This window comes from Geotrypetes seraphini, chromosome 3 (genome assembly GCF_902459505.1).
Source record: "Geotrypetes seraphini chromosome 3, aGeoSer1.1, whole genome shotgun sequence".
Lineage (NCBI taxonomy): Eukaryota > Metazoa > Chordata > Amphibia > Gymnophiona > Dermophiidae > Geotrypetes > Geotrypetes seraphini.
Window position 1 is genome coordinate 392,543,729 of NC_047086.1, and position 22,279 is coordinate 392,566,007.

General features: G+C 47.4%; 1 protein-coding gene across 4 annotated transcripts in view; it reads right to left on the reverse strand.

Moving 5' to 3' along the window:
* Nucleotides 1-22,279, reverse strand: part of BICRAL (BRD4 interacting chromatin remodeling complex associated protein like) — a 127,474-nt gene that overhangs the window by 76,863 nt on the left and 28,332 nt on the right. For 3 of the 4 annotated variants that reach the window (XM_033938276.1, XM_033938273.1, XM_033938274.1), the window contains one exon: nucleotides 7,256-7,301. In XM_033938276.1, the coding sequence (XP_033794167.1) occupies nucleotides 7,256-7,296 (41 nt within the window). In that variant the 5' untranslated portion in view covers nucleotides 7,297-7,301. Of the gene's footprint in view, nucleotides 1-7,255; nucleotides 7,302-15,894; nucleotides 15,975-22,279 lie in introns of those variants that run through there. The other variant, XM_033938275.1, reaches the window with a different exon arrangement.

Here is a 22,279-nt window from a genome sequence, read left to right on the forward strand (position 1 = left end):
TGCGAGCAGACGTGAGGGCCACTAGAAAAACCACTTTCCAAGTGAGAAACTTTAGCGGAGCCTTGTTGAGAGGCTCAAAAGGAGGTTTCATAAGCTGAGAAAGGACAACATTGAGATCCCAAACCACTGGAGGCGGTTTGAGAGGAGGATTGACATGAAAAAGTCCTTTCATAAATCTTGAAACCACAGGATGAGAAGAGAGAGGTTTCCCTTGTAGAGGCTGATGGAAAGCCGCAATAGCACTCAGGTGGACTCGTACAGATGTAGACTTGAGACCAGACTGAGACAGGTGTAGAAGATAGTCCAATACAGAGGATAGGGAGGCTCGCTGAGGCTCCTTGGAATTGGAAACACACCAGGAAGAAAATCTAGTCCACTTCTGGGAGTAGCATTGACGAGTAGCAGGCTTCCGGGAAGCCTCTAAGACATCCCTCACCGCCTGGGAAAACTGGTGAGGAGTTACGTTGAGAGAAACCAAGCTGTCAGGTGGAGAGACTGCAGGTTGGGATGAAGCAGAGACCCCTGATGCTGAGGAAGCAGTGAAGGAAACACTGGAAGTAGGCACGGTTCCCTGCTGCTGAGTTGAAGGAGAAGGGAGAACCAAGCCACCGAGGAGCTATCAGAATCATGGTGGCATGGTCGGACTTCAGCTTGACCAGAGTCTTTTGAATGAGAGGAAACGGAGGAAACGCATACAGAAAGCGATTCCCCCAATCCAGCAGAAAAGCATCTGCCTCGAGGCGATGAGGATCGTAGATTCTGGAGTAAAATTGAGGCAGCTTGAAATTGTGGGGAGCCACAAAGAGGTCTATCTGAGGCGTCCCCCACTGAGCGAAGATCTGATGAAGGGTCTTGGAATGGAGTGTCCATTCGTGAGGCTGGAGAAGACGACTCAGGTTGTCCGCCAAGACATTGTCCTTCCCCTGAATGTAGACAGCTCTGAGGAAGGTGTTGTGGCGAATCGCCCAATCCCAGACCCTGAGAGCTTCCTGGCAGAGGTAGGCCGAGCCCGTGCCCCCCTGCTTGTTGACATAATACATGGCGACCTGATTGTCGGTGCGAATGAGGACCACCATGTCGTGAAGCAGATGTTGAAAAGCTTGAAGAGCATTGAAGATGGCTCTGAGCTCCAGAAGATTGATTTGATGGAGTCGGTCCGCACTGGTCCAGAATCCCTAAGTGCGAAGACCATCCAGATGAGCTCCCCAGGCATAGGTCGAGGAATCGGTTGTGAGAACCTTCTGGTGGGGAGGAGTGTGAAACAGCAAACCTCTGGATAGATTCGAAGAGGTCATCCACCAAAGTAGAGTCTGCCGAAGAGCAGGAGTGATGATGATGTGTCGAGACAACGGATCTGACACCTGAGTCCATTGAAATGCCAGGGTCCACTGAGGAATTCTGAGATTGAGCCTGGCAAACGGCGTCACATGAACTGTAGAGGCCATGTGGCCCAGGAGGACCATCATGTGTCTCGCTGAGATGGACTGGCAAGAAGACACAGACTGGCAGAGATGAAGAAGAGCATCCATGCGCTGAGGAGGAAGGAACGCTCTGAGGCGAATGGTATCCAGGACCGTCCCGATGAAGGGGAGAGACTGGGTAGGTTGTAGATGAGATTTGGGAAAGTTGATCTCGAATCCCAAACTCTGCAGGAACAGAATCGTGGACAGGGTCGCCGAGATGACCCCTGAGGCCGAGGGAGCCTTGATCAGCCAGTTGTCGAGGTAGGGAAATACCTGAAGACCTTGGTTCCGGAGTGCCGCAGCCACTACCACCAGACACTTCGTGAAGATTCTGGGGGACGAAGACAGGCCGAACGGAAGCACTCGTTCTGCTCGAGGAGGGGGTAGAGAGACGCGAGTGTCAGCTTGCGAAACCGCTCTTTGACTAGGAATTTGTTGAGGACCCTGAGGTCCAAAATGGGTCGCAGGTCGCCCGTCTTCTTCGGAACAAGGAAGTACCGGGAGTAAAACCCCTGGTTCAGTTGGTCCGTCGGGACCGGCTCTACGGCACGAACAAGAGCGGTCTGAGTCAAGTTGGAAGGATACTCTCTTGGAGGGTGGTTCGGAGGGACCCGATGGAAATGAAGAGAGTATCCTTCCCTGATTATAGTAAGGACCCAGAGGTCGGTTGTTATGGCCTCCCAGCGATGATAAAAATGATGGAGGCGCCCTCCGATGGGAAAAACAGGGGTAGGCAGAACGAGGTTAGTTATGCCCTCGACGAGACAGTCAAAAAGGCTGAGTGGCCTTAGGGACAGCAGGCGACTGAGACTTAGGCTGACCCTTCTGAGGAGGCTAACGCTTCGCCGGTTGCCTCGCAGGTGGAGCTTGCCTCGGCTGGTAACGCCGCTGATAGATCAACGGCGGACGAGAAGGTCGAGACTGCTGAGGCTTAGGCTTCGGCCTAAGAATGGATTGGAAGGACTTTTCATGATCAGACAACTTCTTCGTGACAGTCTCGATGGATTTGTCAAAAAGATCCGCCCCAGCACACGGGACGTTCGCCAGGCGGTCCTGAAGATTGGGGTCCATATCAATGGTCCGCAACCAGGCCAAACGACGCATCGCTACCGAGCAGGCCGCCGCTCGTGCAGAGAGCTCGAACGCATCATAGGCAGAATGCATCAACTGAAGCCGAAGTTGGGACAGCGAAGCAACCACTTCCTCAAACTCAAACCGAGCTTGGGACTCGATCTATGGTGAGAATTTCCGAAGCACAGGCAGAAAAAATTCCAAGTAGGCTGCAAAGTGGAAATTGTAATTCAGGACTCGGGACGTCATCATAGAATTCTGATAGATGCGTCGACCAAACTTATCCATGGTTCTGCCCTCGCGGCCCGGAGGCACCAAAGCATAGACCTGGCCAGGATGAGACCGCTTGAGCGAGGATTCGACCAGGAGGGACTGGTGAGAGAGCTGAGGACCCTCGAAGCCCTTATGATGCACCGTGCGGTACCGAGCATCCAATTTTCCAGGGACCGCAGGGATAGAGTAAGGAGACTCGAAGCACCTCATGAAGGTCTGGTCGAGGAGCTTGTGCAGAGGAAGGCGCAAGGACTCGGCCGGAGGACGAGGCAAGTGCATGGTATCGAGGTACTCCTTGGAGTATCGAGACCCAGCATCGAGGGTAATGTCCATGTCATCCGCCATCTGTCTGAGGAATGAGGAAAAAGACAGTTGGGCCGCCGTTGCCGGTTTACGAGAAGGACTAGAAGAAGACGAGGCTTCAGGCTCCATAGAGGCCTGTGAGCAACAGGGCGAGTAGAAAACCTCGGGGTCCTCGAACTCCGGGCCCGGAGGAGGAGACCCAGCCGAAGCAGCATACCCCATCCGAGGCAATTTCTTCTGAGGCGAGACGGTCGAGTGTCGAGAGGAATGTCTCGAAGAGTGTCTGGATCGATGCCCCTCTCGATGCCTGGAAGGGGATCGAGGCCGTCTGTGAGAAACCTGGTCAGACGCCTCCAAGGAGCAGATCGGACTCGATGTCGTCGATCGCAGAGGCGGAAGAGTCGATGCCTCCCCCGACGACGCCCAAGCTTGATAGGGGGTTCGGAAGAACTCATCCTGCTTCCTGCTATGCCCAGGACTGGGAGGCCTCGAAGGTGGACGCCACACTGAGTCATGGGGCGGGGTAACAGGTTCCAATGGAGGCAAATCACTAAACGAGGCTTTCCTCAAGGGGATAGGCTCCAAGGGGGGCATATCACTAAGGGAGGCCTTCCTCGAGGGAATCGGTTCCAAAGGAGGCATAGCACTAACCGAGGACCTCCTCAAGGACCCGGACACCGCTCGCCGCTCCTCCTCGCCGAGCAACGAGGTCGTGCGGCGCGGCAGAGGAGGAGGGGCGGTCCGCCCCTCGGAACCGGAACCGGGAGGTCACCCTGGATCGAGGCAATCAGCCAGGGTCCCATGGTGTGCATGAGTTCCACAAACTGAGCCTCCAGAAGGGACTTCAACGAAGCCGATATGGAGGGATCCGCACCAAAAGGGGGCCCTTCTGCACGGTCTCCGCACTCTTTCGGTGTCGCGTGCTTCTGCTTGCCAGCCTTCGGCACTTTAAGCACCACCGGTGGAACTGTAGGTGTCGATACCTGCTCCGAGGAGACGGAGGAAGGCACCGGCGCCGAAGTCAAGGCTGAAACCGGCGTGAACGATGCTGGTTTCAGGAGGCCCGAAGCAGCCGGGGAGGCAGCGGGCTTTGCCGATGGAGTCGAAGCACCAGTCGATGTCGATGTCGAAGCTGAAGGATCCAACGAAGCTTCCATCTTGAACATGGACTCCCACAGCAGACAGTGGCGCTTAAACGCTCTCGCCGTCAAAGTGGAGCAAGGCCGGCACGATTTCGGGAAGTGATCCGGTCCCAGACACTGTAAGCAGCGTCGATGAGGGTCCGTGAGCGAAATCGCGCGCTGGCACTTGCTACACTTTTTAAAACCGGTAATCGGCCGGGACATAGGCCGGAAAAGCTCCGCCGCAAGGTCGAAGGCGCGGGGCCCCAGCCACGCGGCCGACCCGGTGTCGGAAGAAAAAATTTTATTTTTTTTTTTTAAAAAGAAATCAAAGAAAGAAACAAATGCACAGGAGAGCCAAAAGAACTCAACCCGCGGCAAAACAGAAGGCAAAAACGAGATTCAATGGGCGCAAAATTGAAGATAGACTTCTCAGCTCCGCGGAAGAAAAAGAACTGAGGAGACACGCCCGGACCATCGGGCGGGAAGGCACTGGCGCATGCGCGGTGCGGGCATCTCGAAACTTCTGAGTTTCTTCAAGCAAGACATGCTTGCAAGATGTCCGTATCGGGGCTCTGTCGGATGACATCACCCACTAGTGAGAATACCTGCCTGCTTGTCCTGGGATAATGTATTGTTCATAATGGGAGAGTTGTTGTACCAATTTTTTTGAAGTAAAATGTCATGTAAAAATTATAACTTAGAATGCAGCTAATGAGTATAGAGTTCTGGAATAGTCTGCGGCCAAACTTGTCCAAGGTATGGCCTTCTCTACCTGGTGGAATGTTAGCACATGTTCTGGAACTGGAGGACTTTTTCAGAGCAGATTCCACCAGAAGAGAGTGATGTTGCAATTGAGGTTTGTCAAAACCTGGACATGATTGGACTCTGTAAAGGGAATCCAATTTCCTTACTGCCAAAGGAATGAGCAAGAGTGTTTCCCAATTTTTGAACATGGCATCCCTCATTAGATTACAGAATGGGAGGTTTAAGCATTCTTTAGGAACTTGTTCAAAATTCAGGGCATTGAATAGCTAAGCTCTTGGTTCACATTCAGATTCCATTCAGACTGGTAGAGCTTGTCCCATTTGTCTAATGAATTTTATAAAAGAAAGGCTCTCAGGTGGTGACCTCCTTCTAGGTGATGGAGGAGATGGGTCTGAGGAGATTCCATATGACTCTACAGCCAAATGTTCTGGGTCAGAATAACACTGACTTGAAAGGTCTGAGTCAAATTCCTCGATGCCTAGTGGCGAACACAGGGATCATCTAGATTGGTGGCTATTAGAAGGATGCCGCTGAGATAAGCATTAACTATGGTGTCGAAGTGAGCGTCGAGAGGAATTTTTTTTAATTGAATTTTATTGCCTTTGTAAAACGCTTTGTAATCTGAAAAGCGTTTAATCAAATATTATAATAAACTTGAAACTTGAAACTTGAATTTCTGTCTCTCCTTTGATACAGATCAAACATCAATTAGAAGGAGGTGCTTCAGCGTCTGGACCTGGATGCATGGCGTCAATAAGGAGAGTGTGATCTAGTACCAGATGGCCTCGAAGACCAATGTTCAGGCTTGGTTGGTACAGATGGAATTGAGGTAGGAGCTTGGGCCAAATGCTTTTGTAGCAAAAACGCTAACTCCTGGATGGACTGCACTGGTGCAGCCGGTGTTGTAGGGTGACAGGGCATTGGTGAACTCAATGAGGAGGCATGCTGAGGCATGCAGACACCATCTACAAAGATGGAGAGCGAGACTGCTTGCGTCAACATTTAGCTTGCATCGACTGACTCGATGCTTGAGACGACGCTGATGTATGTCAACGGGATGAGGTTTGAGAATGCTTCTTAGCCTGTTTAGCAGACGATGTAGATGGTGGTACCGAAGAAGCCAATACTGAGCAAAGTGCTGATGGTGGTATTGAAGTCGATGCTGCCAGAGATTGATGCCTGTTCAAATCAGACGTGGCAGACATTGTTAATGTCTCTGATGTCCCAAACAACTTTTCTTGTTGTAAAAGTCGAGCTTTCAATTATCATTTTTTAAGCTTTGAGCAGCGAGAGCAAGAGTGCAAGAGTGATCAGGACCAAGGCACTGAAGACACCAGTTGTGCGGATCAGTGACTGAGATAAGAACATAAGAATTGCTGCTTAGGTCAAAGATCAGTGCCCTAACTGAGTCTAGTCTCACATGCGTACGTTAGCAGGAACTTGTCTAACTTTGTCTTGAATCCCTGTTGCACCAAATACCCTTCTTGAAACCACTAGAAGGTTTGGACATCAATGAAAAAACCGCAACTGAGAGGTCGAAGGACTCAATTATCCCGGGGGTCAAGTAAATGAGTGTCCAAAAAAAAGCTCGATGTAACCAGCCTGAAAACAGGCTGAGGGAGGGCCAAAGGCCTGAAGAAACAAAACCAAGAAAAATCAGAAAACATAGGAAAGTAAATAAACAAAGAAAACAAGAAAATAAATTGAACAGGAAGGCACAAAAAAAGTAGAAAAAAGCACTCTTGGAGAGACTCCAAAAGTACATGACTTCTTAGCTCCACAGAAGACTAAGAACTGATGGTCTTGCGAGCTAACAGGTGGGAAGGCACTGGCACATGCACAGTATGGGCAGACTCGAGACTTCTAAAGAAGTTAAAGTGACAGTACAATTTTGTACTGTCCATACCAGGGCTCCATGACATAGTAACATAGTAGGTGACAGCAGATACAGACCCGAATGGTCCATCCAGTCTGTCCAACCTGATTCAATCTAAAAATTTGTTGTTGTTGTTTTGTTCTTCTTAGCTATTTCTGGGCAAGAATCTAAAGCTCTGCCCAGTACTGTTCTTAACTGAAGTCTCCATCAAAGCTCACTCCGGTCCATCTACAGCAGTGGTCTCAAACTCAAACCCTTTCAAGGGCCACATTTTGGATTTGTAGGTACTTGGAGGGCCGCAGAAAAAATGATGTCACCTGTGTATGAGAATATACTGCCTACTTGTCCTGGGATAATTTGTTTCACAAGAATTCACTTACCCGATAAGATCAAGGAAGCAGGAATCATCATCATCATCCATGACAACTACAGGTGAAAAGGAAAAAACTTTTATTTTATTCCAAATCAGACCAAAGGTATCTTCAATCATACATAAATATCATTAGCAGTAGAAAGGATTTTTCAAATACCAATCATCTAATTAGTTCCAAAAATGATCAGATATTAACAATGTGTATATTCTCATTATATCAAGTGCAAAATTCTGTAGCAAAACATTTTTATTGTACAGACATTTGAATGAGAGTCATCATAGTAACTAGGTTTATTATAGCACTATTAAACTGCAATATATTAAACAAGAGCTGGAATGTGGCAATTATCTAATCTAATCTAATCTGTTATTTGTGTGTCGCTCAGTACCTAATTAGGCTCAAGGCGACTTACATCCAGAAGGAATTAAATTAGAACACGAAAAGTTCGAGAAGGAACCGGAAGCATTTGAAGGGAATTGTGATTAGGGCAAAACTTAGACAATAGGGCCTATGACCAACTTCCACAATTTACTCTCCAATCACTGTTTGCTATGACCAGGCCGGACTCTAGAATAGATTTGTAATTGTCTAAATGTAACCTAATTGTTGTCATGTCTAATCTGTTCTTAAATCGATTGTGAATATCAAATTGTAACCCGTTCTGAGCTTCTGGGAGAATGAGATAAAATAGAAATAATTAAAAATAATTATCTTAGAAACATTCTATTTTCTGTTGCTGTGAACAAATATATGTTATACTCCCTGCATTAAGCACAGTTACTTACCGTAACAGGTGTTATCCAGGGACAGCAGGCAGATATTCTTAACACATGGGTGACGTCACCGACGGAGCCCTCGGTACGGACCTTTTAACTAGAAGTTTCTAGTTGGCCGCACCGCGCGTGCGCGAGTGCCTTCCCGCCCGACGAAGGAGTGCGTGGTCCCCAGTTAGGATAAGCCAGCTAAGAAGCCAACCCGGGGAGGTGGGTGGGACTTAAGAATATCTGCCTGCTGTCCCTGGATAACACCTGTTACGGTAAGTAACTGTGCTTTATCCCAGGACAAGCAGGCAGCATATTCTTAACACATGGGTGACCTCCAAGCTAACAAAGAGGGAGGAGGGATGGTTGGCCATTAGGAAAATAAATTTTGTAACACAGATTGGCCGAAGTGTCCATCCCGTCTGGAGAACGCATCCAGACAGTAGTGAGTAGTGAACGTGTGAACTGAGGACCAAGTGGCCGCCTTGCAGATTTCCTCGATGGGCGTGGAACGGAGGAAAGCCACAGAAGCAGCCATAGCTCGGACTCTGTGGGCCGTGACAGATCCTTCCAGTGAGAGACCGGCCCGAGCATAACAGAAGGCAATACAGGCAGCAAGCCAATTTGAAAGTGTCCGTTTGGAGACAGGACGGCCCAAACGGTTGGGATCGAAAGACAAAAAGAGCTGAGGGGATGTTCGGTGAGCTCTGGTACGATCAAGGTAGTAAGCAAGGGCACGCTTACAATCCAGCGTGTGCAACGCCTGTTCTCCAGGATGCGAGTGAGGCTTAGGGAAGAAGACGGGAAGCACAATGGACTGGTTGAGGTGAAAAGCCGAGACCACCTTGGGAAGGAATTTAGGGTGGGTACGCAGAACAACCTTGTCATGGTGAAAAACAGTGAACGGTGGGTCGGCAACCAGTGCATGCAGTTCGCTAACCCTCCTGGCAGAGGTGATGGCAATTAGGAAAAGCACCTTCCATGTAAGAAGCCTGAATGAAGCTGTGGCAAGAGGCTCAAACGGAGGTTTCATGAGAGCAGAGAGAACCACATTCAGGTCCCAGATGACGGGAGGAGGCTTGAGAGGCGGTTTGATGTTGAAGAGCCCTCTCATAAATCTTGAAACCAGAGGATGAGCCGTGAGGGGTTTTCCGAGAATAGGCTCGTGAAACGCAGTGATGGCACTGAGGTGGACTCTGATGGAGGTGGTTTTGAGGCCAGCGTTGGACAGCGAGAGCAAATATTCCAAGACAGTTTCCACCGCCAAAGAGGTGGGTTCTTGATGATGCCGGAGACACCACGAGGAGAATCTGGTCCACTTCTGATGGTAACATTGGAGAGTGGCCGGTTTCCTGGAGGCGTCCAAAATGAGGCGGACCGGTTGAGATAGATTCTCAGGAGAGGTCAGCCCGAGAGAAACCAAGCTGTCAGGTGGAGGGAAGACAGGTTGGGATGTAGTAGAGACTGATTCTGCTGTGTAAGTAGAGTAGGAAACACAGGAAGAGGAATGGGCTCCCTGGAGCTGAGTTGAAGCAGAAGGGAGAACCAGTGTTGACGAGGCCACCGAGGGGCGATGAGGATCATGGTGGCATTGTCCTTGCGGAGTTTGGACAAGGTCCGCAACATCAAAGGAAGTGGAGGGAAGGCATAGAGGAACCGATCCCTCCAGTCGAGCAGGAATGCATCCGGGGTCAGACGGTGAGGAGAGAAGAGTCTGGAACAGAATTGGGGCAGCTGATGGTTGTGAGGTGCTGCAAAGAGGTCCACCTGCGGAGTGCCCCATCGAGCAAAGATGGAGAGTAGAGTCGGAGGGTCCAACGTCCACTCGTGAGGTTGAAGGATGCGGCTGAGATTGTCGGCCAGAGAGTTCTGTTCGCCCTGGATATAGACCGCCCTGAGAAAGAGATTGCGGTCCGTGGCCCAGGTCCAGATGCGCAGAGCCTCCAGACAAAGGGGGCGAGATCCGGTGCCGCCTTGCTTGTTTATGTAGTACATGGCGACTTGATTGTCTGTGCATAGGAGGAGGACTTGAGGACAGAGAAGATGTTGGAAAGCCTTGAGGGCGTAGAACATGGCTCTGAGTTCCAGGAAATTGATGTGATGACGACGCTCCTGTGGGGTCCAAAGTCCCTGGGTGCGTAGATCTCCCAGGTGAGCTCCCCACGCGTAGGGGGACGCATCTGTGGTGATGATCATAGAGTGGGGGGGCAGATGGAAAAGTAGACCCCTGGAAAGATTTGAGGAGTTCAACCACCATTGGAGAGATTGCTGAAGAGATGATGTCACAGAGATGGGATGAGAAAGAAGATCCGTAGTCTGTGACCACTGGTTGGCGAGCGTCCACTGAGGTGTACGAAGGTGGAGACGAGCCAGAGGAAGGACATGCACTGTCGAGGCCATGTGACCCAGGAGGACCATCATCTGTCGAGCAGGAATGGAGGGATGCATGAGTACCTGACGGCAGAGATGGAGCAGGATCTGCTTGCGATCGGAGGGGAGAAAAGCCCTCATTAGCGTGGTGTCCAGAACTGCTCCAATGAATTGAAGTCGCTGGGTGGGAAGCAGATGCGACTTGGGGTAGTTGATCTCGAACCCCAGGAGGTGGAGGAGAGAGATGGTGTGATGAGTAGCCTGTAGCACAAGTGGAGACGTAGGTGCTTTCACCAACCAATCGTCCAAATAGGGGAACACCTGGAGGTTGTGAGACCTGAGGAAGGCCGCTACCACTATAAGGCACTTGGTGAAGACCCTGGGTGAGGAGGCGAGGCCGAACGGTAGCACCTTGTACTGATAGTGGTGGTGCAGTACCTGGAACCGCAGGTAGCGGCGAGAATGTTGATTGATGGAGATGTGAGTGTAGGCCTCTTTGAGGTCCAGGGAACATAGCCAGTCGTGTTGAGAAAGAAGAGGGTAGAGCGTGGCAAGGGAGAGCATTCTGAACTTCTCCTTGACCAGACACTTGTTGAGGTCCCTGAGATCGAGAATGGGACGGAGGTCTCCCGTCTTTTTGGGTACCAGGAAGTAGCGGGAGTAGAATCCCTGCCCCCTTTGATCTGGAGGTACTTCTTCGATGGCATTGAGAAGGAGGAGGGATTGAACCTCCCTCAGGAGGAGGGGGGTTTGAGATGAGTTTGAAGCAGACTCTACGGGAAGGTTGTCCGGAGGCAGAGTCTGGAAGTTGAGAGAGTAGCCGTGGCGGATGATGTTGAGGACCCACTGGTCCGACGTGATGACTTCCCAACGGCTTGAGAAAATGGTGAGACGACCCCCGATAGGCTGTGGAAGAGGCAGCGAGGGTGGATGACTGGCTATGCCCTGGAGAGAAGAGTCAAAAGGGCTGAGATTGTTTAGCAGGCTGAGGAGGCTTGGAGGGTTGAGTGGCCTGAGACCGAGCCTGGGCATGGTGCTGCTGTTGACGGGGTCGCCGAGATTGTTGGGGAGGTGGATTGAGTGGCCTGGCTGAGAACCTCCGCTGGTAAGATGATTGAGGCCGATAGGGTCGAGCAGGCGGAGCCTTCTTTTTCGGCTTGATCAGGGTGTCCCACCTGGTCTCATGGGCGGAGAGTTTCTGGGTGGTGGAATCCAGTGACTCTCCAAAAAGCTCATCCCCGAGACAGGGGGCGTTGGCCAGGCGGTCCTGGTGGTTGATGTCCAGGTCGGAGACTCTGAGCCAGGCCAAGCGACGCATGGCTACAGCCATGGCAGAGGCCCGAGAGGTGAGCTCGAAGGAGTCGTATATCGAGCGGGACCATATACTTGCGCATTTGGAGAAGGCCAGATATGTGCTGCTGGAATAGCGGGACCTTGCGCTCAGGTAGGTACTTCTGGAGGGCAGACAGCTGTTGGACCAAGTGTTTGAGATAAAAGGAAAAATGGAAGGAATAGTTGTTTGCCCTGTTGGCAAGCATGGCATTTTGGTAAAGCCTCTTGCCAAACTTGTCCATGGTCTTACCTTCTCTGCCAGGAGGGGTAGAGGCATAGACACTGGAGCCCTGAGTCTTTTTTAAGGTGGATTCCACCAGAAGGGACTCATGGGGCAATTGAGATTTGTCGAATCCTGGAATAGGGATGACACGGTAAAGGTTGTCCAGTTTACGGGGAGCTCCCGGTACCGTGAGGGGATTTTCCAAGTTTTTGTAGAATGTCTCCCGTAAGATGTCATGTACGGGAAGTTTGAGGAACTCTTTAGGAGGTTGCTCAAAGTCTAAGGCTTCTAAAAAGGCTTGGGACTTTTTGGAGTCAGATTCAAGGGGAAGTGACAGAGCAGCAGACATTTCCCTCAGAAATTTAGAAAAAGAGGACTGCTCAGGTTTAGAGGTGGCATCAGGTGCCGATGGTTCCTCATCAGATGAGGAGGGATCCTCCTCGGTACCGAGAGGAGTCTCCTCCCATAAATCAGGATCCCTGACCTCTGGTGCGTGTCGGGACACCGGGGTGGAGGGTGCGGTGTGGCGAGTCTTGGACAAAGATTTACCAGAGCGCACCGAAACGGCACCAGGGGAGGACGATCGGCGTCGTTCTCGGTCCCGAGAAGAGTGCCGTACCGCCTGGTGCCGAGCAGGATCCACTGTGGGTTGAGAATGAACCACAGGATCATCAGGAAGTTGTTGGGCCGAAAGGATCGGCATCGAGGTGTTTACCGGTACCGAAGGAGTGGACACCGGGGGCTCGGTGCGGGGCTCGGGCCGGTCTGGTACCGGAAGGAGCGGTGCCAGGATAGAGGGTAGCAGTTGTTCAAGCTGTTTCTTCAACTGCTCCTGAAGCTGAGTTTGCAGAATGGCCGAGATACGGTCATCCAGGGGTGGCATCGGAACCGCTTTCTTTTTCTTCGGTTCCTTGGATGCCGCTCCACGCCCCGGCGATGAGGAGGCCGATGACGAGGCACTCACCGTTATCGGGGCGGAGCGTTTACGGGACCGGTGCGATGCCGGTATGGACGGTGTCGTCACCGTAGCTGGAGGGCGCTCGAGGGAAGAGGAAGGCTTCTTAGCCGGCTTACCTGGCGCCAGTGGCGCCGATGCGGGATCGGTCGGTGTCGAGCTGGACGGTGCCGATTTCTGCGGTACCGCCGTTGAGGGTGATGAATCCATCGCCGACTCGGAGCCGAAGAGCAGGGTTTGCTGGATTCTTCGGTTTTTAAGTGTACGTTTTTGTAAAGTGGCACAGCGGGTGCAGGAATCTGCCCGATGCTCCGGACCCAGGCACTGCAAACACCAATTGTGTGGGTCAGAAACGGAGATCGGGCGTGCACACCGCTGGCACTTCTTAAAACCGACCTGCGGGGGCATGAAGGGGAAGATAGCCTCCGCAAAATCGAAGTCCGAGGCCTGTATAATGGCAACAGGCCCCGCCGGGGCAAAAACGAAAGAAACAATAAAAATCAAAGTTTTTTTTTTTTTTTTTTTTTTGCAATTGAAAGAAAAAGGAAACCCGAAGGTAGAGGAAGAAAAATATATAACAAAAGCGCGAGCGGGAAGGCAAAAAGTGATTTCAACGGCCGTTGAAAAAATACACGCGTCTTCTTCGCTCCGCGGAAACGAAGAAACTGGGGACCACGCACTCCTTCGTCGGGCGGGAAGGCACTCGCGCACGCGCGGTGCGGCCAACTAGAAACTTCTAGTTAAAAGGTCCGTACCGAGGGCTCCGTCGGTGACGTCACCCATGTGTTAAGAATATGCTGCCTGCTTGTCCTGGGATAAATTAATTTATTTATTTTATTGGGATTTATTAACCCTTTCAGGACCATAAGGATCGTAGGCCAATTTTTGTGGTTTTGATGACATTTTTATGGTAAAAAGGGCTTGCAGGTGCCAAAAAATTGATTTTTTTTGTGAAATATCATTATTTTTATTTAAAAAATCACACTTCTGGCTTATGGACAGTGTGGCAAGTGAATCTTCTCGTCAATCTGGCAACGACGCTAATGAATGAATGTCGGAACCAGTTTGTTTACATAAAGGCAGTATCATATGGAATCCGTACATATCAAATTTAGAACTGTAGACTATCCCAATCAAAATTTATAGGATTTTAAAGTTATGGGACAAATAGGTCCCTTGGTCCTGAAAGGGCTAACCGCCTTTTCATGAAGAGATTCACCCAAAGCGGTTTGCAATACATTGAATAGTAATCAGGTAGGTACTCAGGTATTTTCTTTATCTGTCCCAGCAGCTCACAATCTATCTGAGGTAGCTGAGGCAATGGCGACTTGCGTGACTTCCTAGAGTAACAAGGAGCAGGCTGGGATTGAACTTGCAACCTCATGGTGTGCGGCAGCTGCTCTGAGCACTAGGCCACACTCCCCTCCCATTAGGGAAAAATAGGTACACTTTGCAAGATTCTCGAACTGAAATATACTCACACCCATTCAATCTTGCTAATTTGTGTAGAGATATATTTTTTTAGCAAAATACATACACACATTTTGAAATTTAGGTTCAAACTGTGACACAGTTTTGCCTCCCAGAATACAACCTTCTATGAGGAGCCGCTGAAAAGTTCTCAGTCCAACCAACAAAGTTGGGGCAGTCTCCATCAAGGGCTATACAATTAGTCCAATGATTTTCCACTTTTTTCATTCGATATTTTTCCAACAGAATGAAAAAAAATGGAAGATCATAAGAACATAAGAATAACCTTGCTGGGTCAAACCAATGGTCCATCAAGCCCAGTAGCCCGTTCTTATGGTGGCCAATCCAGGTCACTAGTACCTGGCCAAAACCCAAGGAGTAGCAATATTCCATGCTACCAATAAAGGGCTTCTCAATAAAAGACTATGGACTTTTCCTCCAGGAACTTGTCCAAACCTTTCTCGATGGAGACTGCCCCAGTTTTGTTGGCTGGACTGAGAACTTTTCAGTAGCCCCTCATAAAGAGGGTTAAAAGTATGCAAGAATCTTCCAGAAGCCTGTGACATGGATTGGCCACTGCTGGAAACAGGATACCGGGCTTGAGGGACTTTCAATATACCTAGTAGGGCCGTGCTTATGTTTTTAATTGTACAAAAGATCATCTCCACATGTAAAGCGCTTTTACAAACTCTTTTTCACAGAGGAACTCCCCACACTAAGAGAGGTACATACTCAAACCACATTTTTTTATACTGTAAATGTAATATAGACTTTTCTTGTCATTCTCTTTCAGCAAAAAGAGAGCTTTGGACACCAGATATTTTCCTGTTCTTTCTAAATTTGACCTGCATTGAATGCTCTATTTATGTGATAGAATTACCAGCCATTGAGACTCTTGACAAAGGCATAAATGCCGAAACACTGTCTGTGTCGAGACTTCGAGTCCTCACAGTGCAATATCAATAAAGTGAACGTTACATCTGTGGCTAAATTATTGACATCTCATCCTCATGACTCCTTTGTTGTGCCTTGATTCTCTTTCAGCAACGTTGCAAGTTTATGGAGTGTTTAGGTTATGTTTGGTGAACATTCTAGCTTCATGTATATTTAGTCACCCCTTGAACTGCAATTTGTGCATCTCATGAAGTTGCTCATATCCTCGAAAGTCATGGCTCAGTAAAACACTTTTTACTAAAGCTTAGCATGAGCTAGCAGACATTAGTGTGCACTTAGGGCCCCTTTTAAAAAGCCACGGTAGCAATTCCTACACGGCAAATGCGATGTAGCCCATTCAATTCCTATGATAATCTGGAAAAATTCAAAAACAAATTATTTCTTCTTCCATGGTTTTCAAGAAATTCCAAACTTCTCAATAACAATTCTCTCTCCTTAATTTTTTGAACACTCCTTAATTTCAAACACTTGACTCTCCAACTGGTCTACCCAAGTTATCTTCTGAGCTTGCACTGAGGTCTGGATTGATAACAGAGAACTAATAAATTCATAATTTACCAGAAAAATGTGAAGCAGATACCTGGATAGAGTTATCCAGCAGTTAAGCGCTTCCCAAACTGTGTCCAAAGTGACTGATGCTGGCTTTTTTGGCAAACGCTCCAACACAAAGGAAGGCTGATGATCTTGCACTCCAGACATGAGACCTCCATTCTGTCTCCCAAACTCTGACATTCCATCACCCTCGGGAAGGACACTGCCCCCCTCCAAAGCCTACACTCCGACACTTCCATCCAGTATCTGCCGTTCCTCTGACCCCGTAGTCACATCACTAGTATTTTTGGAAAGAATAAACAAGCGATTCACATCTACCCTTTCCACTCTACAGTATTTTAAAGACCACTATCATAGCACCCCTGAGCCATCTCTTCTCCAAGCAGAAGAGCTTAGCCACTTTAGCATTTCCTCACTGGGAAGTCATCCCATACTTTTTATCATTTCTGTCGCCCTTCTATCTACCTTTTCTATTTCCGCTACATCTTTTTTGAGCTACGGCGACCAGAACTGCACACAGCATTTGAGGTGTGGCCATACCATAGAGTAATACAAGGGCATTATAACATTTTCATCTTTGTTTTCCATTCCTTTCTTGATAATTCCTAACATTCTATTTGCTTTCTAAGCTACTACAACACAACGAGCTAAGGGTTTCAATGTATCCTCAACAATGACACCTAGATCCCTTTCCTGGGTGGTGACTCTTAACATGGAACCCTACATCACACAGCTATAGTTCATGTTCTTCTTTCTCACATACATCACTTTGCACTTGCTCACAGCAAACATCATCTGCCATTTTGATGCCGTCTCCCAAGGTCCTCTTGCAATTTTTCACAATTCTCTTGCAATTTAACAACATTGTGGCATCAGCAAATTTAATTACCTCCTATTCCACGACTTTCTAATTTCCTCAAAAGTCTTTCGTGAGGTATTTTGTCAAATGCCTTTTGAAAATCCAGATACACAATGTCAACTGGTTCACCTTTATCCATTTGTTCGGTGTCAGGTCAAAAGCGCGCCGGGACAAAGGCGCGCCCAGACAATTGAGCGCAGCACGCGCCGCCGCGCCGCTCTAAATTACTGTTTTTAGCGCTCCGAAAGGGGGACGTGGGGGGGGAAACTGAAAGTTTTACGAAAGTTTTACTGAAAACTGAACTTTTTCCCTGTTTTTAGGGAAAAAGTTCAGTTTACAGTAAAATGTGGAGGGTTACAACCCCCCAAACCCCCCATAACGCCGGCACGATGTCTATTATGTAAACTGGGGGGATTCCCCAACAAAATCCCCCGTCGGAGCCCCTAAAAACTGTAATTTAGAGTGGCGCGGCGGCGCACGCTGCACTCAATTGTCGGCGCGCGCTTTTGTCTTTCGCGCCGTTGTCTATGAACCATTTGTTCAGACACCCCTTCAAAGAAATGTAGATTGGTGAGGCAAGATTTCCCTTGACTAAGGCCCCGATGCTCAAAAGGTTTCCATGCCAGTAAAACTCGTTAAAGAAGTCTTACCGGCATGGAAACACAGCTACTGATGCACAAAGTGTTTTCTGTGGCTGCTACCAATCCTCATAGCAGCACCGAGAACTCTACGCAAATATATTACAGGGAGCTCATTAGTATCCTAATGAGCTTTCCTTGTGATGCATGAAAGGGAATGCCCCCTATTTCTGAATAAATTTTTCTGGCAGCTTTGAAGCTGCTGGTAGCTGTTGTACGTGTGATGTGAACTCACACAACAGGTTCACCCTCCCTCTCCCAAAAAGAACCCAGGAGCTAAGCAAGCAGTCTCTGCTCTCCCTGCCGGATCATCTTGATAGCAGCACCAGAGCTGCGATAAGCTGAGCCATCAGGAGGAAGAGCAGCAGCGATGGTAGAAATGGAGCAAAAATGATTGATGGAGCTAACAGAGCTGGGGGGGAGTAGAAGCTGTACTTAGCAATGCACTCTTCTGAGCAGGCGCCAGTTCCTCCCCCACAAATAGCATACATATAATTTGCATGCTATTATGCTGAACATCACTAGATAAAAAAATAATTGCTCCCAACACAATATGTAATGTAACACCGTGTTGTCAGATCTTTGAGCATCAGGGCCTAAATCCATGTTGGCTCTGTCTCAATAATCCATGCTTATGTATAAGTTCTGTCATTTTATTCTTTATAATAGTCTCTACCATTTTGTCTGGTACTGACTCACCAGTCTATAATTTTCTGGATCACCTTTAGAGCCCTTTTTAAAAATTGGAATTACAATAGCCACCCTCCAGTCTTCTGGTACCATGCTGGATTTTAAAGATAAATTACAAATCACTATCAATAGCTCTGCAAGTTCATTTTTCAATTCAATCAATACTCTGGGATGTATACCATCAGATCCAGGCAATTTGCTACTGTTCAATTTGTTAAATGGACTTATTATATCTTCCAGAGTTATAGAGATTTGTTTGGGTTTCTCTGGCTCATCAGCACTGAATACCACTTCTAGCACCGATATCTCTCCCACGTCTTCCTCAGTGAAGACAGAAACAAAGAATTCATTTAATCCCTCCATTGTGTCCTTGTCTTCCCTGAGCAAGCTTTTTACTCCTTGGTCATCTAGCAGTCCAGCTGATTCTTTTCCAGGCTTCTTGTTTTTAATATACCTAAAAAAGGTTTTACTATGTGTTTTTGCTTCCAGCATCATCTTCTTTTCAAAGTTTCTCTTTACCTTCCTTATCAGCACCTTGCATTTGATTTGCCATTCCTTGTGCTGTTTCTTATTATTTTCAGTCAAATCTTTCTTCCAGTTTCTGAAGGTTTCTCTTTTAGATCTAATTGCTTCCTTCACTTCGCTCATTAACCATGCAAGTTACCATTTGGTCTTCCTTCTTTAATATATGGAATATATCTGGTCTGGGCTTCCAAACAAGATATATTCCATTTGTGAGGCAGAAGAAATCTGTTCAACTAGTCTGCCAATACATTCTGCTTCCCTGTTAAATAAACCACTGTGTGAAGTGTTCCATGATCTGTTGCCCAATTCTAAATCTTGACTGCCTCCAAAGGAGTTAAGATCCCGTGCCTCCTTATTTGTTCAAATAGAACATGGCAACCTGGTTATCCATTTGGATGAGTACGACCTGTTAAAAGAGTCAGTCCTGGAATGTTAAGAGAGCATTCCCTATTGCTCATAGCTATAGAAGATTGATAGAGGGTCTGTTCATGGTGAGACCATATCTCCTGAGTGTGGAAACCATCTAGATGAGCTCCTCAGCCCATTAGTAAACATCTGTGGTTAAAAAGGTTTTAGTGGGGAGGAGGCTGGAAAGGAAGACCCTGAGTAATATTGTGTGTTACCATCCACCACTGGAGAGAGTGCTGTAGATTTGAAGACACTTTACTGGTTCAGATAGGTATCCCATGGCTTAGGACCACTAAGTTGATAAGATCCAGTGTGGGATCCTGGAAATGAAGACATACGAAAAAGGTCACATGAATTGTTGATACCATGTGATCAAGAAGGCATGACATCTGACGTGTGGAACTGCGCTTGAGGGTGGAAACTGTTTGATACAAGTGAATGAGACTGTGCTCTCAGTTTACTCTCTAAGGTTTGGGACAGCTGTAGATGTGACTTCTGATAGTTGATAACAAACTCTAGAAGCTCGAGGAGATGAACTATTGAGTTGAAGGAGAAAACATCTTACAGTGGAAGTCATCAAGTAAAATGAATACTTACTGGATTGTTGGTTTAACATTGCCTCAAAAATGAATGTGACTGTTGGGACGACTAGATGAATCACCTATGTCTTTATCTATCATCATTTACTATGTTACTATGATGGCATGCTGAGCTGTATGCAATGATGAAGCCTTGATCAACTAGTCATCTAAGAAGGAAAAGTCCTGAAACTCCCCATGAGTGAAGGGTTGCCATAAATACCACTAGGCATTTTGTGAAGAAACAAGGAATGGAGGCTAGCCCGGAGAGCAAGATCTTGTAATAGAAGTGACATGGACCTATGTGGGAAAGGAGATACTTCCAGTGATCAGGTTGGATCGAAATGTGAATGTACACTTCTTTGAGATCTAGAAGGCAAAGCCAGTTTCCTTTTTCCAGTAGGGGTAGAAGAGTTCCCAAAGAGACCAAGTGAAAATTCTCCTTCAACAAAAAAACTGTTTAGGCCTTGGAGGTCTAGAATAGGTCAAAAGCCTCTGGTCATTTTTGGTATGAGGATATACTTCAGGTAGAACCCCCATCTCCTCTCCTGCAGAGGTACAGGTTCTATTGTGTTTAGCTGGAGAAGGGCTGAGAGTTCTTGGTGAAGAAGGGTCTTCTGGAGGAAGTTGAAAAGAGACTCTTTTGGTGGGTGGTTTGGAGGTACAGGTTCTATTGTGTTTAGCTGGAGAAGGGCCGAGAGTTCTTGGTGAAGAAGGGTCTTCTGGAGGGAGTTGAAAAGAGACTCTTTTGGTGGGTGGTTTGGAGGTTTTCTGATCAAACTTAAGACATGGCCATGAGTGATGGCTCTAAGCATTCACTGATCTGTTGTGACAAAGAGTCCAATGATGGTGAAAATAAATCAATCTGCATCTGATGAGGAAAGTGGGAGGTAGAATCAGGGAAATATTGACAATTCTCTCTAGAAAAAGAGTCAAGAGAATGACTGCTATTTAGACTGAGAATGAGGTTGAGATATCTGTGTCTTCTGTTGCTTTGCCTAGAGGATGATGAAGATGGCTGATGGTAACAATGTTTAATGTTGTCGTTGTATCAGCATCTAGATGGAGTAGAGTATCTTCTAGAAGAAGACTGAGAGGTTTGAGGCTTAGACTAAGTTGGCATGGTATCTGTGCATTTCTTTATTTTATCAGGCATGTTTTCAATCTTGTCTCTTAATTAGATCATCATCCTTGCAAGGAATGTCTGAAAGGCATTTCTGGAGACCATGAGCTAAGATAAATAGCGCATAACAATTGCCTCTGCAGATGTACTGGAATGCATCAAATATGCCTCTAGCCAGCAACTTTCTCATATTGAACAAGTTCTTTAAGTTTCTCTGGAAAGAATTCCTCATAATCTGAAAGTTGTTTAAGCAAGGATTTAAAATAAATGGAAGAATAGAACTGGTAGTCCATAATTCTATTTATGATCATGGATGACTGAAAAATGCTTTTACCAAAAGAGAGTCTAGTGTTCTGGCTTCCCTTCCTGGAGGAACAGAAGCATAGGAACTTAAATTGTATGAACATTTTAGAGCTGATTCCACAACTAGAGAGTGATGTTGAAGTTGTGTTCTCTCAACCCTGGACATGTCTATATTCTATACAATGTATCAATTTTTTTTTCTTAGGGGCTACCTGGGCTGATAGAGAGGTCTCCTAGTTCTTGAATAGGGTATCTTGTGTGATCCTACGCAAAGGCGCCTTGATACAGTCATTTGGTGGTGATTCATAGTCAAGAAGCTCAAAAAGCTCAGAGCAAGATTCTTTTCTCTGTTTACTTTTTAATGGGCAGAGCTCCGTCTTACAAAGCCAGTAATGGATATGCTGTCTGACAGAGAATTACGCCTTTGAGGTGGAGGAGAAGCATTAAAAAGTATGACATAGGATTATTTTGCTAAGTAGTCTGTTAAACTCTCATCTGAATTGTTGGAGATATCTGAATCAAACTCCTCAAAATATTCCCTTCTAGGTGAATCAAGGAGTGTGCATCAAGAAGAGTGTTGACTATGCATCGAGGTGTGTTGAGGCAGGAGTTGATATATTGACCCAGGAAATAATTCCTCTGTCAATGACAACACATGCTCAACGTCGAACAAGGATATGTTTTCGATCAATGCCTCAACATATCGTTGGGCTGGGCTGAGGAAAGCATGGACACCTTAAAAGCTTGTATAAACTGCATCTGCAGTAGCCCCAAAAGCTCTAGTTTAAGCTCAGATCTCCTCCTGTAAAGCCAGCATCTGCATCAGAAGAGATATCGAAGCAGAAGCAGTTTGTCCAGGTGTGGGAGACCTTGATGTCAAGGCATGCCTAGGAGGAGACATGATCTGCAGCGATGGAAAGCGGTCCATGGTGAATCAACACTTACTATGCATTAAAGAGGTGAATGTCTATGATGACGATGCACAATTTCTAGAAAAGGAGGAATGCTTGTACTTCGCTTTCTTACGTGATGCCGCCCTCCAATGGGCATGGCATGGACAAAGATGATGTAGAGTCTTATTCCTGCAAAGAGTCCGATGTTCGATGCTCTCTATTCGGCATCAGTGTACATGGTGTTGATACTGATGCTAGTGATGATGCAAATTGAGTGTTGGGCCCCAAATCTTTCATGCTTGATATCGATGCTGAACCAAAAAGTTTATCATGCTGAATTTGTCAGGTTTTGAATGGTCATGATGTTCAGGACCTAGACACTGAACACATCAACTG